The sequence below is a fragment of the Xiphophorus couchianus genome, chromosome 6 (genome assembly GCF_001444195.1).
Source record: "Xiphophorus couchianus chromosome 6, X_couchianus-1.0, whole genome shotgun sequence".
Lineage (NCBI taxonomy): Eukaryota > Metazoa > Chordata > Actinopteri > Cyprinodontiformes > Poeciliidae > Xiphophorus > Xiphophorus couchianus.
The window spans coordinates 24576001-24598610 of NC_040233.1; the positions used below are offsets into that span (position 1 = coordinate 24576001).

Sequence of the window (22610 nt, forward strand, 5' to 3'; positions counted from 1 at the left end):
GTTTGTGTTTCTCATGGAAGAATTTCCTCTTTTTAACAAATTCAAACATTATTTCAGGAAAAAAAGGGAAAAAAACAATAGATATTTTCAGCTGGGTTTACTGCTCAACAGCTGTGCTTATGGCTTTTATTCTTGTGTTCTCTTTACAACATACAGAGTCAAAAAGATGTTAGCGTCCTTAGATTATTATGAGCATTGAAAAAAATCTAAGAAGCTCCAGTTGTTTCAAATCAAAATGTTAATCAGAGACTATAGCTAAAACAGTTTATATTGCATATAAATAATTTTACAAAGCAAGTAAATACTATTCATGTTATGTCAGGCATCTGTGTGGCTTTGCTTTAAAACAAGAAAACATTCTAACGAATCCATTTGACTGGATAAGAAACAGCGACGAGTGAAAGAGATGAATGTGTGGATTTCAACACCACCTATTTCTGTTATGAATTTTCAGGGAAAAGTTCAAGTCTGCGCTATCTGTCCTGCATATCAAGCTCGCAGATTACGATCCATCTTTGGCTCAGGGTTGGGATGGAGCACCTTTAAAAGAAAAGCTCTAGGGGGAAGAGCAGACTATCTGTAGTGATACATACAGATTTTTTGGCAGGGCTTAACAGGCCAGATAAGTCTCTTCCTGCAAAGCTTTGCTTCCACAGCAAGCACCTTCCTCTGTGGTTTTTCTTTCCTCCCCAGCCATGGAATGATGAATCTGAGGCTATCCGCTCTCACTCTCTGCACCACGGCCTCAATTTTCTTCCATCTCCGAATAAAATTCACCCAAGAGACAGCCACACAGTACCTGCCATAACACACAAGGCCAGAAATACAACGGCATATTCTATAGAGTACTATTACATTTCTTTCCTGCTTTGGTAAACATGTTCTCCATATGTGTGCACATGTAAAAACTGCCCCAGAAAACATTATTTGCTTCACTCACTGCCATTGTTTGGAATTATAACAAATCTATTTTTTAAACACTCTGTAACATGAAACACATACATGGACATTTGCGACCAGAAGAGAGCTTGCTTGAAGGATAAGTTTCTGCTTGACGTCTTGAGTGCAGGAGTGTTCCTCAGCCAGTAGGGGGCGTTGGAATGTGTTTGGCTTTCAAACCAGCAAAAAAGGAGGGCAAATCAGGGTCAGGGACAAAGGGGAAGTGGTTGATGATCATTTAGTATCTTTGCCATTTTGTAACTTTGCAGTTTGGGTCGTTTCGTACCAGATGGACCCAAAAGGACCCATCTGGTAAAGGACGTTTCATACAGGCAAATTATCACGAGGACGTTTCACACCTACTTTGACAACTGATAATTTGAAATTTGATACTGTCAGGGTGGGCATTTACTGTATTATTTATCATTTATCGGGATCCATTTTTTTATTATGATAATAATTTGGATTCATCACCATGATAAATTCCAGTTAATGATGTTTGAAACTTTAAAATGGTTTGTTTTGTCAGGATTGTTAGCTTTAATATTTTTCCCAAGTTTATTCACCGAATGCCTGAATACATATCAATAAATTTGAAAATATGATTACATGCTGCGACGATTTGAAGTTTATTGACATGAATTACACTTCTTTATGTGACTGGTGACCTAATGAAGCATATTACAAATAGGACACTCAAGTCCCTAAAAAAAGGGGTGTGTATTTATCTTATTGTTAACAATGCAATAAATGTAATACATACTGTAAAATTAATCAATAAATAGTTCTTATTGTCACTTTTATTGTTATATTACCACAAGAAATTGTGATAAACTTTAAGTCTATTTCACCTACTCTGATTTTACTATAGGATTTTACGAATCCAATAAATAATATACAACATCAAAATGTCAGGGAGAGTAATCTTAGTTCAATCAGGGTTCATAATCTGAGATATTTCATAAAAGTCTGCAGTACATTGATACATTGATAAAGGTTGAAATATGAAGTCATCTGCAAATGATAAAGTACATTATATATAAAATTCAGTATTTTGAATTAATGCTAACCCTTGAAATTCTTTGTTTGCAGGTACTAAATGACAATAGGTACTGAATGCAGGTGTTTAACTGAGACCCGGACTTAGGGGAAAGTCTTGCCTCTGGTGTGTTTGAAGGGCAAAGCAGGAGGGCGTTTTTCGTCAATCACTGGCAAAGATGGAGGACGGCGCGAAAGAAACGTCTGCCTCCGAGTTTGGTAAAGGGAGTAACGAAGATGCAGAAGAGGAGGAAGGACGGATGAGAGTGAAGCATTGAGCTGTTGGCCTGCCAGTCAGATAAGGAGCGGCTTAAAGAGTAGATTGGATTGTGTATAGACCTTTTCAGTGTGGGAATAATGCGGCGCGGACTCAGTAGACAGCAGGACAGGGAAGAGATAAAGGGAAGCCAAAGACATAGAGGACAGAGGCAGCGAAACTGGGGGAGATGATTCCCAAGATGGGGGCAGAGATGAAGTGGAGACGGCGGAGGAGGCAGGGGGGAGATGCGGTGAGAGATATCATGTTACCAGCACACACGAAAATAATTAGGAAAACCGTGCGAGTGGATTAACTGGACCTAAAATAACTCGGGAGCTGCACCTCTTCCCGGTAAGACTTCTGAGAGCATCCATCCGCCGGCCGCTGGAGGCCGTGACGTCATTCCAGTTCGTCAGTCACCGGCCGCTGAGCCGGCCGCGGACATTCTCTCAGGCACAAACGGGAAGGGAAAAAAAATAAAAATCACCTCCACCTCCAACCCCCCCTTGTTGGTTGAAAAATGTGCAGCTGTTACTGTAAGCCTGTGCTCTCTTATAGAGGCCAGAAATAGCCCCCCTTCAGCCTGGGCAGGGACACAGCGACAACCTCCATTAGCTCAAATGTGAGAGGATTGAATCACCTCCGAGCTCCGGGGCTTGAACTTCTATCTGCGTCGGCTGAGAGCAGGAATCATATTTCTCTCCGGCTATCACGCTCTGTTTTTCCTCTATGTGAAGTCCAGTGTGCGCTGGCAGCTCCGCTCGGTGGACGTGATTGAGTCGTAAACATTAAAGTGAAGGGGGAAGATTTTAAACACATGAGGGGTGGTCTGTCGAGTTATGTGCATAGCTAGGCCTTAAAGACTTCTACAGTTAGCCCAGTGATCACAAACGCCGTCTTCGATGAGGCGTTGTAAAAATTATTTGACACTGTTGCACAGTGAAATATGGGGGGCTATTCTTACAGCCAGTGCTGTCTTGAGAGAGTACAGATAATGGAAAAAAATGGGGGTTGCATCAGGCTGGGCAGAAAAAGAGGGAGCAGACTAGAGGAGTGGAGGCAGTCATGGAGAAGTCAGACCTTTATCTACAGGAGCAAGAAAAAGAGGGGAAGGAAGAGAAAGAACAGGACAGAGTGGTTAGCATATAAATCATTTCTGTAATTTGAATTAACAAGAAAGTCCAGAAATTTATTGGAATAGGAGGAAGAAATGGGAAGGGACAGGTGTGGGTGGGAGAAAATCAGAAATCAGCGTAAGGAGAGAAAGCTGGAGTTTGACACATCACTTCTGGAAAGGAAAGAAAAAAAGAGCAAATTGGCTTGTCCCCGCAGCCAGGGATTTGTGATGCGTATCGGACGCACTCAGAGAAAAAGCTTTTTTCAGTGGATAGGATCACAATGAAAGGAACCAGAGAGGCAAAACCCAGGGAGCAGCCTTTTTAGATTTTGTTATCAAGCCCGGGCCGTCTCGGGGTCTCGCTTCAAATGGCATATCTTATGACCTAACAAAAGCAGTCAGGGATCCGGGCCGGTGTTAGAGATTATCGTGACATCTGGGCCCACGTACAGTAGTAGCGTCTACATTCTGTGACAAGAGCAGATATGATTTAATATATTTATTCAGAGACTCAGGTGCTGTAGTGCTGGATGTAAAGTAGGTTTGTGGTTTAACTCTCTTGTTATTTGAAGGTGAACCGTTCGGAAAGGCGGGAGAGGAGGCCCGGCGGCGCCGACCTCCCGGTCCCTGCCTCACCACTGGAACCTTCCTCCCCGTTTTGCCGGGTCAGTTCCAGCTCAATGGTCATAAGCACCCGACCAGATCCCTCTTCGCCGCCGCCTCCCCCCTCCTTCTCCGCCCCCTTGATGATAGTTTGCTGCTGCTTCTGTTTGGGTCGGACCTTCGCCGCCAGTACCTGGCGCAGGGGCTGGAGCAGCCCGCCCCAGCCCTGCCCCGTATCCTATTTCTTATCCTTGCGAGACTCCTGCTTCTTCTTTTCCGAGGCGGCCGCCTTCACCTTGGAGGGGTCAGCGGGAGGCGCGGGGCCCTGTGGGCGGAGGGGGGAGAGGGGGGAGGAAACAAGGGGAGGAGAGTCACTTCAGGAGGAAAGGAAGGCAGCAGGAGAGGACGTGAGAGGTGAGAAGATGAGAGATGGAGTTAAACTGGACGGGCGGAGCTGTGTGAAGAGAGGAGAAAAACACATTTAGAGAAGGGAGAGATATGGATGGTCGAGGTGGGGGTGGGGGAGACGCAGTCCTTTTAGGGGAGGGGGTAGCAAGTGAGAGTGGGCGGTGTCCAGAGCTGTACGGGGGTGACAAAACAGGTAACCATGCGTTAGGATGGGACACAGTGGCAGGCAGACTCCATACACCTGTGACAACTGAGTGACATTTGATCAATAACACACAATCATCTCCCCCCACACACACAGCCAGAGTGGGTTTTCACAGCCAAGTCATCAAAAAGTTTGACTCTGAATCTCAGAAATGTAGGGATTATATCCAAGAAGATTTTTTTAAATACGTTGGAGAGCAGCTTTGTTCTTCTGATACTAGATAGTAATCATGTTTCTGGCTGCAGACGATTGTTTCCAATCTAACTTCTGGGCCCAAAACACCAATTTTGATAGACATTAGGATGCATTGAAATTGGTTTATTTCAGAAAACTGCAATGGAAACACTTTTTTCACATCACATGAGTCACATGATCAACAACCAGTTGTTACTACTGGCACAAACCAAGACGAAGACGAAAGGAAGTAGTTAAGAGGATGATGGCGCGGCAAATTTTGTAACTTTTTTAATGTGAGATTTGAATCCATCTCTATTTTTAATTTAAGCAATACTGGGGTTATATCCCGATAAATATCATGCAATCATGTTTATGTCTAGAACAAGTTATTTCTAACCAATTAGCATCCTTCTTTTGGATTCCTAGTTTGAAAACAATCAGTGTGTTACGTTAGCATCAGTAACATCAAGAGAGTATGTTTTTTTTTTTTTTTTTTAAAAAAGGGTAAAGAATAGAAGAGGAAGGATGTTCTCCATTCCCTAAAACAAGATTCATCTGATTGGCTGATTGAGAGATTCAACCAATTATCTGCCATGTTTTCATTTCTTTTCTTTTCTTTAAATTGCTTGCACTTTGTCAAACGTCTTAGACATCCCAGATGGTTGAATGTGTAAAACCATCTGCTTCCTCTGATTGGGGGAATAGACGTCTCCAGTGTGTAGGAACATGTTTACAAATGTCTGAATTTCCATTGCCTTTGGTCTTCTGTTGTTTATGGTGAATATTTCAATGTGTAATTTGGATTCAAAAGTCTGAGCAATTGTAGCAGACACTAGTGCTGTGTTGCAGGACACTAACACTTAATTTTAAAATTAAAAGTTTAGTTTGTATTCTTCAATTCAGAGTGAAGCAATTAAGATGTTGTTCTGTAAATAAATTATTAGCCAAGTACGTTTGTTGGCATCCCTAGAAAGATGTGCAAAAATTCTTACACATCCTGAAAACTGTAGAAAAACAACTTTAACCAGTGGGAGAGAAATCCCATCTTCAAAATACATATATATATTTTTAACAAAATAAGGGAAGAATTATGGACACCCACAACAATTCCTGTAAAAAAAAATTTTACTGAATTTTATTTCTAATATTTTATTACTGTAGAGTAATTAAAATTAGTGATGCCAATCAGATTTTTTGTTTCAAATATTTGGAATTGTATATAAGAAAAAAGCCACTCCTTCATATTTGCCCATGAATGTTTTAAAAAAACTAGAAGCGTGCAAAGCAAAGCTGTAATTATTTTGACACCAAAAACAATGATGATGGTTAGGAAGGATAAAAAAATATTTAAAAAACACAAAACCATCAAGTCTCCATAACAAAACTGTCAACTGACTGTCTAGAGGGGATTCCAGAAAAAGTAAATGTGGAGTTCATTACACTCTTTTCATACACTGGATTTTATATTTTTAGGTTTTGCTTTTTTTTTACACATATTTACTTCAATAAATGCTACCAGTTGAAGCTAGAAGCAAATAAGAAATTTAGATTATTTATAGCACTGTGTTAGATTATTCTGAGTAAGTCTGTTCACTATAATTGAACATTCCTGTTATTCTAAATCCAGATTTTGGTTTCATTTACGAAATGCTTACATGGAATGTAAAAACTCCTGGTTATCTAGACATGACTAGAAATCCCAATATCTCAGACACATATTTAAGTTTTAATGTTCGAAAAGCATGGATGATAATAATTGATTCCAGTTCTGAGAACCCAGGATATTACAGGACACTGTTGAATATAAACTGGTTTCTCATTCTTTAGTGGAAGTTAGCATAATTTCCACCATGATGATGATCACTTAAACACAATGACAGATACTTGATCTTAAGTCATCCATTATTTCTTTGTCTTTGCCTTACAAGAAACCAGATTTCACAAGTGGATTTAGTCAAGTTTCGATAAAGTTTATTTAGACCTGCAATTTATTGTGTCATGTGCATGTTCACTTTAAACACTTTGTTAAAGCCACACTGCACAATTTTCTGTAAATGTAGCTGAGAATAAATGAAAAATCATCCAAAGCAGTGACAAAAAGGCCCTCAGGAAGCTGGGAGAACTTTTAATAATTGTTACTAAAGTGGAGTACAGGATAGTGTGGCTCTTTGAAAGCCAGATAAATATATAAATTAAGGATGTACACATTCATATCAATGCATGCATTTTTAATGCAAATATGCTGCAGAATGAAATATCAAGTGTTTTATATTCTATGTAAACACCATATCTGGAATTTGATTCAAACTTGGACAAGACTCCAACCAGCATTCTGACTGTCTCTTCATATTCAGATCAAAGTTGGAGGAAAAAGAGAAACTGCAGTATATTTGATCAGGGAACTATTTGCTTACTCAGCTTTGCATTGATTTTTGTTGTTCTTCCAAACCCATATTATCTTTAAATATTAATGGGACCTTTACTTTTGTAATACCACAATTCACTCCCACTCGCTCCGCAAATTGTCTGTGCAATATATGAGCATTGTCTGAAACCATCTGCAGGAAAAGAAAATCTATAAAAGGAAGAGCCAGAAGGTGGAAAACTCAAACGCTGCGTCGCTTCAGCACAACAAATCCATCAGGAAGGCCTGGACCAGGAGGAGATAAGGTCAGGGCTACACTTAACCTCACAATAGCTGTATTTCAGTGCATTAACCTGTCAGTTAACCTATTGAAAAGTATCACAAGCGTGCAATAATGCTCTAATGGAGATTAATGAAATTTCACACACGTGTAATAGTTTTACAGTATTGCGCTTCTTTAGATGCTCTTCCACAGGTTGAACTGTGGGCCGCTCCATTGTTGTGTTTGCAGAGTAAACAGAGTAAACAGGAACGGATCTGAAACCCGGAGACTGAAATAATTTGGCTCTAATACATCAGCTTAGTCAATGCTGGAAAGCCCACTTGAGGCTGTTTCCACCCACTGAAGCTTCAACTAATAATACCCCACTGATTGCATTACAGAATTTATCATTTTTAATTATCCACCCTGCAAAGGCAGCACACGATTGAAGGCGCCTGCTGCAGCAGACACCCAGCTCAGCGGGGGAGCGGCGCAGGCCCAGCCGGTGTCATTATCTCCGATTATACTTACATTCTCTCATACATCACTGCATTGTTTACCATTATGCTTCCTGCAACAGGCTCCAGCATTTTGTTCTGCAGAGCTCCCACGCTAACGACGGCCCTGCTTTGTAAAGACACACCCCAGGCTGCTCAGGCAGAATGCAGCACCACCTTGGTTACAGGGTGGGGAGGAGGTGGAGAGCGCACTTCAAAGGAAACGTAAGGTACAGTGGAGAAATACGGAGAGGACGGCGGCATGGGAGGGAAAGTGGCTGCATCCCCTGCTGCATACTAAAGAGAGAGGAGGTGACAGGTGAGGAGGGAGATTGAGAGGTAGATGAGGAGTGAGAGGTAGTGATTTCCTGTCCGGCAGGAAAGTGGATCAGAACCCCGAGGACCTGAAGGAAGGAGGAAGGGAGAGAACTGGAGAGGGAGGAGGATCGAGGAGGAAATTGAAGGGGAATCAACAGAGTGATGGGGGGGGGATTAGCTTACAGATAGATGGATGCTTCCCATGGTCAGCAAGGAAGCCAAAGGAAAGGAAGACAGGAGGAGTGGATGAAAGGAATCTGAATGAGAGAAAGAGAGTGCGGGTGGGAGTGAACTGAAGTGGGAGGCAATAGGGAGACGGAGTGAGAAGAATGGGTGGGTTATATATAAAAGTGTGTGTGCGTGTGTGTGTGTGAGCTCAGATCGATACCAAGTGCACTCAATTATCATTCCAGAACAGTGTGTGTGCTTATTGTAGGGAACTTTTCCCTGAGTGGGACTGCAGGGGTAAAGTCTTCTTCCACAACATCCTCTAATGTGGGGAGCGTGACGGCACACACCACCCGGCTCCCCAATCCCGTTTTCACTTCCTCACACAGCGTCTGGGTTTGTAGTGCAAGCAGCGCAAACCGTTAAAGCTGCAGTACGTAACTTTTATTAAAAAAATTTTTTTACATATCTGTTGAAACTGTCACAATGTCGTGATAATCTATAAAAAAAATGTAGCTTTCAGTGCTAACTACAAACAGCGCTTTCAATCACAATCTCATGTGGCTCATCTTCCTCTCTTCCCCTTTGTTCTCTGCTACGCAGTACGGCACCAACACTGTTTATAGTGGGGATGGTGTGCTGCTAATTCTAGTTGCCATGACCACTGTTGACGGTGGATAAACGATTTTCCTGGAAAGCTAAGTTGTTTTCTCTGCCATTAGCACATTTAACAGCAAATACATGACATTGATTGACAGCGCTAAGACCCTCCTCCTGATTCTCACTAGCTGTTTTTGGTTGGGATCGGTGCATTTTTCAGACAGCAGTGGTAGCTCAGGGACAAGGTGGAGGAGATTGATCCTTTCATAGATTATCTGTCTCATAAACTGTCACAACATGGTGAAAGTTTTAACAAACATGTAAAAAATATATTCTTCATACAAGTTACTTTCTGCAGCTTTAAACAAAGACAGTAAGGTTGATAAAATAATAATAATAAAGAAACTTGAGTGTCAGCAGAGCCTCCTAATCAGGGCTATTTGATCAGTCGTTTATAAGCGGGCCATAAAATCCCAAAGGTCCGACTGCGTGTGGCGTAGCAACAAAAACCAAATCATCTCAGAGGAGAAGGTGTGGAGGGGAAATAAATAAACTGAAATATAAAGCAGAGCGAGCTCAGATAGAATATCTGCTTTTGCTCTGTGTTTGTCAGCCGAGCACAGGCTTGCAGGAGAGTAACTGTAAATGACAGCGTTGTCAAATATCCCAGTGTCCTCTTGGCGGCGAGTTATTTATTCATATATGCACTGTCACACGCTGCAGGCACTTGAGAGCAGCTCAAGAAAAACCTGACAATCACACGACAGTAGAAAGGAGAGCAGAAGACAGGGGGGAGAAAGAGGGGCTCCGCAGAGATGAGGGAACTTGTTTTAAGGCAGGATGGAGAGTTGTGGGCCTCAACATTCTTGCTATATGGCTCCAAGGAGATGCACATGTGTGGCAGACATTTACTATTAAGACATAATCTTCAAAGCAAATATTAAGAGTTCATCATGTGTCTGGCTTTATACTGACTACTGATTATCACTATGTTCAAAAAACGATGTTTAAAAAACAGGAGAACATTATTTCTGTAAGTTTAGTTTGCCAATAATTAACTGGAACTACTCTGAAATATGTTATGAATGGAATTATTTGCAAATAATTCAGTTCATAATGCTAAACTATCATTAGCTTAGCATGTCAGAAAACTGCTCCACTTTAAGAATAACAACAATAATCACTTTGTTCATGATTTGTTTGGCTATTTATTCTAAAAAACGCTGAATCTACTTCTTCAAAAACAAACTTCCAAGTGTGCTTTTTGTCATATCACATGTAGCATGAGGCAGGGATTTCCTGTTACAGCTCTTGAGAGCCATTGACATGCAACTTTTAAATGCATTCCTATTTCTAAATCAAATGAACAGCTCATTATCGGGGCTCTGCAGAACTCCATGACAAGCTGAAATAATTTTTATAAAGTTTCAGGCTTGTACTCTATTTGAACTCCCATACCCATTCCAAAATTACTCCAAAAAATCCCTATCCCAAACCTAGCTTTCCTAGAACACACTTAAATAAGTTCCTTATTTTACTTGTAGCAATAATATTTTAGATTACTTTAATTTCCTAATTAGTAATGTCATTCAGTCTCTCTGAGGAAAGCTATTAGTGCTATCTAAAAGGAGTAATTAGAGATAGGTGTGTGCTTTGATTATATGTTACAATGTGTTGCCATACCACCGCCTCAATCTACCTGCGGCTAAATGACAATCCTGTCACAGCAGCACCTTTGATTTCCCGACTCGGGTATCTGCGCGCGTCTCCATTTTCAAAGCTGAGTTTTAATTGACAAAAATGCCTTGAACTCAAATCCCTTGACGTACTTTTCTCCCCCCCCCCTCATTATCAGCACGCTGCTTCCAGTCGATTACAATACTCCCACGCAACCCTGCAGCCCACCACATCACCGCAGAGTAATCAAACACAACTTGCCCTGGTGGCTTGTTTTCACAAAAGCATACAAGCCACGAAAAAAAATGTCTGATTAATCCACCTCTTGAGGCGATCGAACTCCCACAAGGAAGAGAAGGGGACAAAAAAAAAAAAAAAACATTTCTGTTACGTAGCAGCTGCGTAAAAACACTGATAACAGCCTGGACCATAATAGGCCCAGTGATTTTTTTATTTGACTCCCAGTGAGCAAAATCAGCAGCTCCTGTCTGTTTCCCCACTGCGAGCAAATCACAGCTCTATTCAGTCCGCAGCGCCGGCATTAGTCCTCGTAACCCAGACTGGGTCATTTCACAGCCGCTGCTTTGATTCTTTGGCCCAGGGCTGTTTGAGACCCCCCCCCACCCAGAGGGAAATAAGGAAAGGGCGAGGGCCACGGGATAGAAAGGCGGACTGAACGCTGAGACAGCAAGAGGATTTTACCAGCTTGAATGCGGTTATTAGAGCTGGAGGGGGCGCAGGGTTTGAATGGCATGTTATTTTGTTGTTGTAATGTTGCTGTGCCGAGTGTGAGGCCAAACTGGAGATGCCTGGACTGCCATTGGGGAGAATGTGATTATAACAGAGTGCTGCTATGCACCGTCATGTCGGCTGCACCGCCATGCAGAGGAGATGAATATTCCCTTTGACAACATGCTTCCTCATCCCGAATTCTCTCAACAATCGCTGAATGCTGTTGTAATCTCTACAAATCGTCATGTGATGATGACAGCAAGCCAATCTGTTGAGCTTGTCGTTGCAGACGAGACGCATGTGTGGGAGAGGAGGGAGAAGGGGAGGAGGATGCTGAAGGAGAGGGAGGAAAAAGAGGAAGAGGAGGAGGAAACTTGCCTGTCTCTGCTGTGATCCCTCTTTCTTTTTCTTGCCATGTTTGCTGGAGGGGACAAAAGAAAGACAATGTCAGGATGTCGTATCTATCTCTCCCTCCAGTGGTCACAGGGCAGCACTGCCTGCCAGCTATCATAAAGAGACCATCATATTAATCTACTGGCCTGTCTCAGACACAGCCCCCAGGTGCCAGATGTGTTAGGATGGGAAGGGAATTTGCAAGCCGATGGATCCATCATCGTCATGATCTTGTGGATTATCCACTCAGAAAATGTCGCCTCACAACTTTTAATCCTCCTACTTTGGACCTATGCTTGCTATGTTGCAGATTAAATCTAATTGAAAGCTTGTTATCAACTTCCAGTTTCAAAGCTTCAAAAAAAACAAAGTAAGGTTGAATCCCGTTTTGTAAGGTTATCCGGACTCCTGCCACTTGTAGAAAACAAACAAAAGTTTGTTAAGGAAGAACAGAAATATGGTACTAAAGATAAAAGATAAAAGCAGAAATACTTTAAATTATGGAAAGTTTTATTTTTATTTAGGTAATGCATTCCTAGTTTGATAGCCAAAGATCTTACATAGTGTATAGTTGTTCCAGAAAAAGACTTTAAAAAGAAAATGATAGGAATTTTGTGTAATATCAAGCCCTGTCACATCTTTATGATACCGTATGAGGGCTGTTGACTTTCCACCAAATTATTTCAGAAATTTTCTAGAAAAAACCTAAAAATTTCAGAATTTCAAAAGTAAAAAATGTCAACTATTGAAACACAAAAATTTGGGGGCTTAAATGCTAATAGACGGATTACATCACCAATTTTATCATAATGTCAAAACCTCATTGTATTTTTTTCCACTATTAAATTAATAAATAATCTGCAGGGCAAAGATATTTCAATACTTCAAGAATACCTGCAGGTGGTAAAATAATTATCATCTAAATTATTCAAGATGTAGGCAACACTGTCAGTTTCACTTTCGGTTTGAACAATTCCAAGTTCAGTGAATCTTCATGAGCAAAGACAGAGCATTTGCATAGTGTTGCATGACATTAATTAATGGTAATTTTGGGTAGCCGCTGTGACATTTGACCCACTGTTGCATAGATTCTGTACCAGTCAGCTGTAGCACTCATGTTTAAAAAATATGTAGCATCCCGGCTTAGCTAGTGATCAATTTATGGATGCTATGTTAAATGTAGAGTAAGTTAAAGTTGGAGGGTTATTTACCAAGTCACACTATTGAAACCTGAAACAAAGTGTAATGGGTTGTTAAGATAAAAAAATGTAAGACCTAGTTGAGGCACTAAATTAGTTAAATAATCGTTGTACATTGTAGATTTATTTTTCATCTGGAATACATCTAGCGAGTCATTACAGTGTTATTTTTTTCTTGTTGCAAAAGATGTTGCAATTTCTTGCATATTTGGAATCAAACATAACTAAATTAATTGCTATGCGTCAAGATACTCATCCAATTTAAATGCAAGGGCAGATATTACATTTATTTTAAAATGCGGCCCTGAAAAACCAGAGTTTTTAAATTCTTATCTGGTCCAAAGAAACATCTTAGACTACATAGTCCAAGTATGCCAGGCAAAGGGGGAAATGGGATTCAGCCTTGCTCAAAGGGCCTTGGCCAGACATGTGTCGGTGCCAGGAATGGGCTCCGGCCTCTGCTCCCGCCCCCTGCAGAGACCCCACAGTCTGGGCACTGACCTGACGCTAAGGCTGAAGACGCGACGCGCCACCAGGAACCTCATTAGATAGTAGATGACCACAATCAGCACCAGCAGGCCCAGCACCACACCGATGATGGCCCCCGTGATCACACCCGCTTGGATGGGCACTAAGAAGGGAGGAGACGAGGGGGAAGATGGGATAGTAGGACAGAGAGAATCAGATCAATACAGATAATTTATGAATAATCAGAGGGAGATATGGATTGCCAATAAAGGAGTTAGGATGAAAAGGAGGAGGAACAAAGTAATATATTACATTAGAACAGAGGAGGAAGAAAGGTTGACTAAAAGATGAAAATATTTAAATACAGCGAAGGTAAAAAAAAAAAATGGGGGGAGAAGGAGAGAGAAAATATGGAGAAGATGGGAAAAATTGGGGAAAGTGAGAATGAGAATGCAGACTGTGACAGCAGTCTAAAATAAAGATTGAGATAAAATTGTAATCGATTTCATTTAATGGTGCGACAACTTCTCTGATAAATATTCTTTTGCTTCCACTGAGATCAATTTCAAAGTTTGGGGCAATTACACCAATCTAAAAATATTTGCTTTCCAATAGGACAAAAATTACTGAGACATATAAGACGATATAAAACTTTCAAAAGTTTCACACAGAGGACCTGATCCCTTTCACAACTTGGTTTTGTTACAACCACAAACTTCAACATATTCAATTGTGATTTTATGTGACAGACCACGAGTTAAAATTTAAGGTCTGGGGGCCAAATCTGGCCCGCCATAGCTTCTTATGTGGCCCTCTAAACCGCAGAGGGACACATTGAGCCTTCAAGATGACAGTGGTTTGCTTAAATATGATTTCATCAATCAAATCAAAGCAGTTTTTATTTGTAAAGGGACTTATTGATTCCATCAATAAGTCACTCTAGTTTTTTGCAATTCCACAAACGTATAAATTTATGCAAAATCCCTGCCCTTTTTTGCACTAACTCATAATTGTGGGTTTATTGAAAAAACGGTCCAAAACATTAAGTTTAAGTGATGCCAACTCCCACCTGTAAGTGGGAGTATTTCTTACTTCTGCTATAATACTGCTTCAGTCTTCGAAATTCGCAAAATTTCTTGTAAATATCTATAAATGAGTACAAAATCAATGATTTTGAGTTAAAAAAGTCACAAAAACAGTCATGAAATCCTGGAGGGACTGATCAATATGAAGATATATTCAATATTACTTAATTTTAAGAAGTACTTATCTAATGCAGAGACATCATTTTATTAATATTTTTATAGTTTGTTAATGGGTTTTATCAATACATTCTGGAACCGTGTCTATAAGGACATTCATGATCTTGATGCGATCCAAAATGAAAATGAGCTTGATATGCCTGATAGGCCAAAACCAAGTATAAGGATTTAGATCTGAACTTTATCTATAAGATCTTCATAAACATCATTTGATCTAACATGTCCCTTAGGAACAGATAAGATATTGTGGTTGTGATGAGCTCAATAGGTATGAATACTGAATGTTTGCAAAGAACTATGATGGGATCAGAGCAGCTAACTCACAGTTCTCAAAGACCAGCAGCCGGACGCTGGAGGGGCGCCCCACGATGTCAGGGGGGTTCTTGGCGTCGCAGGTGAAGGTGCCGTTGTCGCTGAAATCCAAGTTTTTGATCAGGATGGAGCCATCACGACGTTTCGGGTTCCCCACGAACTCCACCCTGTCCTTGAACACGCCTTTGTTGTCAGTGTAGGCCTCACCACCGGCGAAGTGGGCAATCTGGGGATGACAGAGGAGGAAATGCTGACCAATAGCACTCAAGAGTACCTGATGGATCTGGATCTATGGAGTGAAATTAATCAGGAATCATTCTATGCTGCTTTGATTAAGTTTGCAGTTGTTGTTTTTTTTGAAAATGCATTTAAAAGCTCCAGATTTAGACCTTCATATAATGGATATTCAGACCTAAATCCAGCTGCTGAGCCTGTTGCAAAAACTTAACAAGGTCAGCATGTACCTTGTTAAGCTAGGTACAAGCTTAACAAGGTACCTAGCTTGTACCTTGTTAGGTACCTTGCAAGGTACAATAATTTGTACCTTGCATTTATAATTGCGTATTAATGCATCAATAATTTTGATGCATTAATGCATCAAAATGTGAGTTTAACTATTCGTAATTTAAAGTTTTATCACAATACAGCACTTAAAAATGTACACTGCACCCAAAAACATGATGCATTTTCATCAAAAAGTGTAGCTTTTGAGTGATTTTAAATTATTTTATTTTTGACATTACTGGTAATTATTAAATACTGAAAGATGACCATTGTCTCCCAATATTTCCAATATTTCTGACTAATGGAAAAGATTTGTGATCCGAACTATTGGTAACAAGATGTTATTAAAATGAAGCTAAGCAAAAAATAGATCTTACAAAATTCCAAATAGAAAAATAATAAGTATCAAAAGCGTTTGTTTATTTGTAAAGAACCACTTTGGGTATCAGGGCCAACTGTTAAAAGTATAGTCATATTATTCAATAAATTAGAATATGTGTTTCGATGCGTCAGATTTAAAGTATCTTTTGAAAAGTGACAATCTTAAACTGTTATTAAACATACTTTTCAAGATACATGTCTATATTAAATAATTTTTTTTTCATGGTCTGATGTAATATTGTAATTTAAAATGCCATTAGCTATACGTGGAAAATTATAAAGGCTTTCAAAGGTTCATCTATGTGTAGTAATCTACATATTGTGTTTCACATACTGATAACGTTCCTGAAATAAATGGACTTTTCAATAATATTCTAATTTATTAACTGGGTCTGCATGAGTCATTGGTATTAGGAAATATTCAGAATTTAAACCATAGACATAATAAAGATCTAGATTTATTATGTCTATGGTTTAAACTCTTAAGCTTCACAATCCCACACACAAACACACACATGTTGGGGTGTGTGCGAGTGAATTAGAGAAATTCCTGTAATAGCCAATTTTGGTTTTTTTAACACAGAGAAAGTACAACCCTTCCTCCACCTGTTGATGTGCACTGCTAGCCAGCTGGCTTAAAGAAGGTCATGACAAGTTTCAGTCCGTGAAAATCACTCACTAGAAAATATTCACTATTATTAAAATAACTCTATTAAAACTACAGCTGGCAATCAGCAGGCGACTGTAGCCTTTACGTACGAAGCTAAGCAATCAAATGTTGCTATTTAATCTGCTAATAGCAGCTTGTTTTATTTATGTTACTCTATTAAATGAGAAACGGCATAAAGGAACAATATTCCGTAAAAATAACTTCAAACATTCAATTTCTTTGCTGAACTCTAGCAAAATCAAAAATATCTTACAGATCTGTTCTAGCTTAGAACATTGTTTCATTACTGCAACACGGTGGACTGTTGGGTGTCGCGGAGGTTACGAACCACAGCCACCTACAAATCTTTAATATCTGCGAATACTTGAGACCCCGTCCAAACACATTTATGACTGCCTGTTTGTAATAGTTCATACATCAAATATACCTTAAGAAGAATTAATATATACTGGAAATCATCTTAGCCCCGTTAGCAGAAGCTAACATCCATGATCTCCTTAATCTCTGTTCTTGAGGGTTCAGCCAATCTGCAGCGGCAAGGAAAATGGCGCTCCCGGATTGGCTAATTTACAAATGCCAGCCAATAGTGTCGAGTAGCATTGTTTGAACTTCTAAAGCTGCATTTTTTTTTCCAAGTGTTTTAGATGTACTTTATGAAAAAATGTATGGTGGGTTTTCTGCAGTTAATTTAGAGTCACCTCCCAGAAAAATCTGTGAACATTAAACTGCGAATAGGTGGTTCACTGTAATCAATATTACACTTTTATTAAGAACAGTGGGATTAATGATTGCTTTTTAGTTTTAAATAAAAAAATAATTGGAATATATTTCATATTTCTGTTTAAATGTTTATGTACAAATGTCTATTAGTTTTGTTTGGTTTAAGTTTTTTCGCACATGCTTGTCTCAACAAAAACTTAAAATCTCTGGTTGAAAAACCAAAAACAGAACCTTTTATTGGGAACTTGGTTTTCTTTCCATTTCAATTCCCAACATTTGTAGAATCATTCCTGGACTTAAGGTCAATCTGATGTTAGACTTCCAGACTACTGTGATTGACATCAATGTCTCTAAAATCGATTACCAAACGTTGAAAAGACAAACACAGCATGGAAAAAGAATGATTTGCGAAACGGGTAATCTGTCAAGGTGGGGAAAGAAAAGAGTGATTGAAAATATGATGATAAATAAAATGAAAACTCAGTTTCAAAGTGAAGACTCTGCAGGGGGGACAGATGAAGGCGAAGGAGGAGAGGGGAGGACGTAATGAGAGAGGACAGAGGGACAAAGTCTGCAGGGCTGGAGAGGAAGAGATTAGGTGAGGTGGACAGGCATGGTCAGGATGGGGAGATAGAAAGATTAGAGAGATAGAGCGATAAGAGCAGGGAGAGTGAAATTAAACTCCAGCAGGCTGCTGCAGGAGAGGCAAAAAGTTTCTTCAACTAATGCATGCTGGAGAAAATCAAACTCTCAGCTCTCTGTTTTTATTTTAAAATCCTTGAAGAAAGAGCCCTTCAGAAAAGCTCGACATTTTTTGCCCCTATTTGTGCCTGGCAGAGGCAGACAAAACAAAACAGAGCTTTGACAGAAAATGCAATCATTGTTTGCAAGTCTAGATGCCTGTTAATGGTTCTCATTGTGACCAAAATGTGGCCTCAAGTGGTGAGTAGGAAACACACAGAGCTCTTATTTAAGCAGAAAAGAGAAAATGGGAGCACAGGCTCTTTTTGCGGCTCTCTGTAAGAGGTGTTTTCAGCCAGTAAATGCTCTGTTATTTCGCAAATTGTTGCCATCTTCTGTTTGTCTGCCGTTGGCTCGTGGACATGTAGTGCACTGTGATTTATTGGAGCTTCTTTGCTGAAACAGCTGCAGCCATAAACAGCTCTGATGAGGGTGGAGAAAGCAACTCGCACATCAATGTTTCAAGAAGTTTAAAGAGTTTCTGTTGAGAGAGTTCTGAGCCTGATTTTTATGATTTTTCTTTTCTTTTCTTTTTAACTCCTGCAAGCACACCTGTGCAGCAGCAGCTGTGGGTTTTGTGTAACATCGTGTGTAAATGTAAATGTTTGCATTACAGAGATGCTGTCCTTGGAGCCGTCTGGTCTGTATCTCCAGGTGAAGGAAACATCCTCGGAAATGGAGCGCCAGGAGAAGAAGGTGCAGGACAGTCTGATGTCTGAGCCCACCAGGGCGTGGCGCTCCCAGCTGGTGTAAACAGTAATGGCCTGGGATGCCTGGGGTGCTGCAAGACACAAAGAAGATGCAAATATGTATTCTTTCTTAGCAAATCAAAGGGGATCTATTATAAAATAAATTCTTATTTTACATACTTTTATACTTCCATTTGGGTTTCTAAAAACTGCTCAAGTGCTTTAGAAAACACAAAGCCATTTTTTTACAATAAGTTAATGTTTTTTGGTGTATGTAAATTTAGCCGTTTCAAAATTCTCCAGATTGCTGAATCAGATTCAATGGGCACCCTGTTACCTAGCAACCCAAGTGGAACTCAAGCGCGATTCATCAGCTGGTTTTACCGTTGCTTGTGCTGCACAATGGCTGCTGAAAAAGACAAGTGTCTAGCTGTTGACTTACTATTTAGAAACCCCTTGCTGTATTGTTGTTGGTTGTGCAGGAGACTCTACTTCTGCTTGTTTGCAGCCATTGTCACATGTGAGTGTAAGCTTTGTGTTGGGGGCGTGGCCAGCAGCAGCTTATTTGGATTTAAAGTGACAAGACGCCCTAAAACAGTTTGTTCTGAAAGGAGTTCAAAACAGGCAGAACTGACCAGATTAAAATCTCTTTATCAAAAGATTATTTTGTACAAAAAAATTTAAATAACATGTTTTGCAAAGGCCGCAGGCATATCCTAACTTCTTCAAGGAAGCATAATACATCACCTTTAAGAAAGAAATTTAAAAAAATCTGTTTTACCAGAGATGTCTACGCAAACAGAACATTGTTGTTGTTTTTTTGGCTGTTTTTTTATTTTATTTTACCAATTACATAAAACCACATTCATTAGTAGGATCTTAAATCGATATTGTGATTCACAAATAATTAAATATGAACTGAAATTGACTAACTGTACACTTGGTGCCTCCATTGATTCACACAAGCAACTGCTGAAATAAGGTTTGAATTTCTAAAAGTCAAAAGCGACTATAATTTTCTCCATTAATTTGGGTAATGTAGACTTCACTGTCTGCACTGCTTATGCTTGAATAATATTTAATAATCAATGCTAATTTGGTTTTAGCTGGGGAAAAAAAAGCAAATACTGAATTTCCTAGACAAACACTTCACTCAGCATCTCAAACAACTTGCAAACTTCCAGCCAAGTGTACCGTTCAACAGTGTTCACGTCTACATGTGGATGATCCTCTGCAGGTCACAGCATCCTCACAGCCGCAGTATATAAGCTCTGAAGTCACACAGAGCGTTCTGCCTGTTTCAACACCCACAGAGTAAAGTTCACAGCTTTCGCTGCGAGCGTCCTCCAGCGATATAAAAAAGCCCCCGCACTGCTTGTCAATGAAATCAGACTTGACATTTTTAATTAAAATTCTGACAAAAAATATATATGTCTACAAATAGCTGACAGGAAGGAGTTGGATGGGGAGGAGGGTTGTGTTTGACAGCCAAACCTCAGTTTAAAAGTCATAATATTAGTACACCGTTGCTTTTCAAACCAGGAGACACCTGATATGGTGAAGTAACACACATGGATGATGGCAGTTAATTTATTGCACTGTAGTGCATGTAAAAATGAGCAGATTCTAATGCAGGACAGGCAAGTTTATTAGCATGGTGCCTTTCACACGCTAGCTAGATTAGAGTGCTTTTAAGAAATAGATGTAAAGAAAAAAATAAAGATTGAAAATATACTTTCAGAAAAAAAGGCATCACATTAAAAGAAACAGTAAAATGCAAAAAAAAGAAATACAACAAATGAATAGAACTCAAAATGAATTCATAAAATATGACATTTATGGGAAAGCTGCAGGAAACAATAATGTTTTCAGTCTTCATACAAAGGAGCCAACAGTTTTTTTTTTTGCATTTCAATTTTTCTACAGCGTAGAAACTAAAGACTGCTTCCACTTGTTAAGTTTGGTACTTGGAGCACTAAGTGAAGAGGTCTTTAATAACCTAGATGGATTATTTTTGTAGAAGCAACTCTGAGATGTATATATGTAGTGCTGACCAAATTGTAAAAGCAATCCGTTTGCGAACAGGAAGCCAGTGCAGAGATTTAAGGACGAGTGGTATGCCACCCATTTTCTTAGTGTTGATCAGAATGTGACCTCATCAACATAACCATCTGAAAATATAAGCTTTCACCAGCTTTTCTGTTCTAACAGGAAACCTTTTATCATGGTCGTGTATTTAAGCTGGCAGATAGCTGATATATTGATGGACTGATTAAGGATGGTAAATTTTAGCTCAGAGCTCAAAACAACAACCATGTTTCTTACATTCTCTTTCATTTTTAGAAAGAAAACCAAAAAATTAAAGTGCTTGTCTTTAATCTTGCATTTTTGGACCAAAATCAGTAACTTCTGGAGTTTTTCTCTGCATTAAGATTAAGGACATCCTGACTTAATAATTCACTAATTGGGTGACTAAAGAACAGTGGTCATGTGGTGACACTGAATAATTAGGTTTAGTACCATTAAAATATGGTAGTAATACTTTTCAAATGCTCTACAACATAAGATAGCAAGATTACATAGATCTTTAATTTAAAAAAAGTGGGCTGAGAATGGAGCCTAGTGGAATGCCATTTGTAATTATTGTGCATTTTTCCTCAGATTTGTGACTTTCAAATAACACAGAGTATGGAGTAAGGCTATCAAGGAAAATTTGTACCAGGTTAGCTCAGTACTTAGCCAATCCCACCCACTATTACATTCTAGCAATCAGTTTGCTATAATTAACTCTGTGGAGATTTTAATGAACCGCCGTTCAAATCAATGCAACACAATTCCAGAAAGCAACTGGAATGCCTCAGTTAAGTACTAATTCAGTGCAAAGAGAGGTTTAATTCAATGCTAAAGCATTTATTCTTCCCTTAGTTTCATCAGGTTCAATAGTTTTCAAGTAAGCAATCAAGAGAAAAGCTTCTCTCATTTAACCTTTGACCTCACATCAATTGGAAAATAATTTCAACACCTTTGCTTTTAAGGTGAAATTCAGGGCAAGCTTTTTAGACAACTCATCGAAATAAAATTAGAAAAAGTGAAAAGATTTTGTTTTCCTTTTATTACCTATTCCCAGGAGGACCACTGACGCCAACGCCAAAACTCTCAGCATGGTTTTCTGGCTTCTGTTGGATCTCCCCCCCCAAAAAATGAACAGACGCTGCAAATCTGACAGGACTCTGCCGAGGAAGAGTCCCAACTCCACCGAGAGCGTGAGCGGAAGGAGGAGAAGGGAAAAACCAGAAAAAAAAGAGAGTGGATGAAGGGAAGCAGGACGCCAGGAGAGACAGGACAACAACAGAAACCTCACTGTCCCCTGGTTTATACCCAACCACACCCCTCATCCCAGGCCTGGGCCGGCCCATTCCTCCTCCCTTCCATCCTCCATCGCTCTGCGTTTTCCTCCCTGGAACAAATTAACACACATTATCCGTTGAAGTGGGAGAATAAAAGGCACCTGCGCCGTACAGTAGCTGAATTAATTGTGTGAACAATGGGCGACTTGGGGCGAATTTGCGAACTCTGAGCAGCATTTCAGCATGATGGATGCAACATGTTAAATTAAACCCTCGTCATCCTGTGATTGAGTGCTGATTAACACTTGGAGTGTAGGTGAGAGGGAAGCATGGCCATCTGCAGTCTGCAGTTGGGTTGCTCATGATTAAACGTCACGAAGGGAATAATGGGAAGTTTGGTTTCTGTTTACTGGGAGGATGAAGGAGATCCTCCGACGAGGTCAGTCTAGTGCTCTCTCCTCCATCTCCATATCTCACCCCTGTTTCTCCTCTGCGTGCACTTTCACCGGGTCTGAGGCCAGTCGGCCAAACAAAGCCGCAACTCTTAGCTCGCTGTCCT

The 22610-nt window shown here is 39.9% G+C and overlaps 1 protein-coding gene across 4 annotated transcripts; it reads right to left on the minus strand.

The window, feature by feature from the left end:
• Nucleotides 1-80: 80 nt before the first annotated feature.
• On the minus strand, nucleotides 81-22063 carry mpz (myelin protein zero). Of its 4 annotated transcripts, XM_028019438.1 has the most exons (7): nucleotides 21822-22063; nucleotides 18630-18796; nucleotides 15012-15225; nucleotides 13459-13588; nucleotides 11744-11786; nucleotides 4150-4281; nucleotides 81-3322 (listed from the first exon to the last, which is right to left on the minus strand). In XM_028019438.1, the coding sequence occupies exons 1-6, from the start codon at nucleotides 21865-21867 to the stop codon at nucleotides 4195-4197; spliced, it is 687 nt and encodes a 228-aa protein (XP_027875239.1). In that variant the 5' UTR covers nucleotides 21868-22063; the 3' UTR covers nucleotides 81-3322; nucleotides 4150-4194. The 4 variants fall into 4 exon arrangements, with proteins under 4 accessions (XP_027875239.1, XP_027875238.1, XP_027875241.1 ...); XM_028019437.1 differs by having other exon boundaries at nucleotides 81-4281; XM_028019440.1 differs by lacking the exon at nucleotides 4150-4281 and having other exon boundaries at nucleotides 21822-22062.
• Between the last annotated feature and the right edge of the window lie 547 nt (nucleotides 22064-22610).

What these genes read in the sequence shown, in the direction of transcription:
- mpz (XM_028019438.1), bottom strand. Translation starts at nt 21,867, where the DNA reads ATGCTGAGAGTTTTGGCGTTGGCGTCAGTGGTCCTCCTGGGAATAG. An exon ending in GCTCCAAGGACAGCATCTCT is followed by an intron (nt 15,226 to 18,629) that starts GTAATGCAAACA and finishes TGTCATCCCCAG; the next exon opens with ATTGCCCACTTCGCCGGTGG. An exon ending in GTCTTCAGCCTTAGCGTCAG is followed by an intron (nt 11,787 to 13,458) that starts GTCAGTGCCCAG and finishes TGTCCCCTCCAG; the next exon opens with CAAACATGGCAAGAAAAAGA.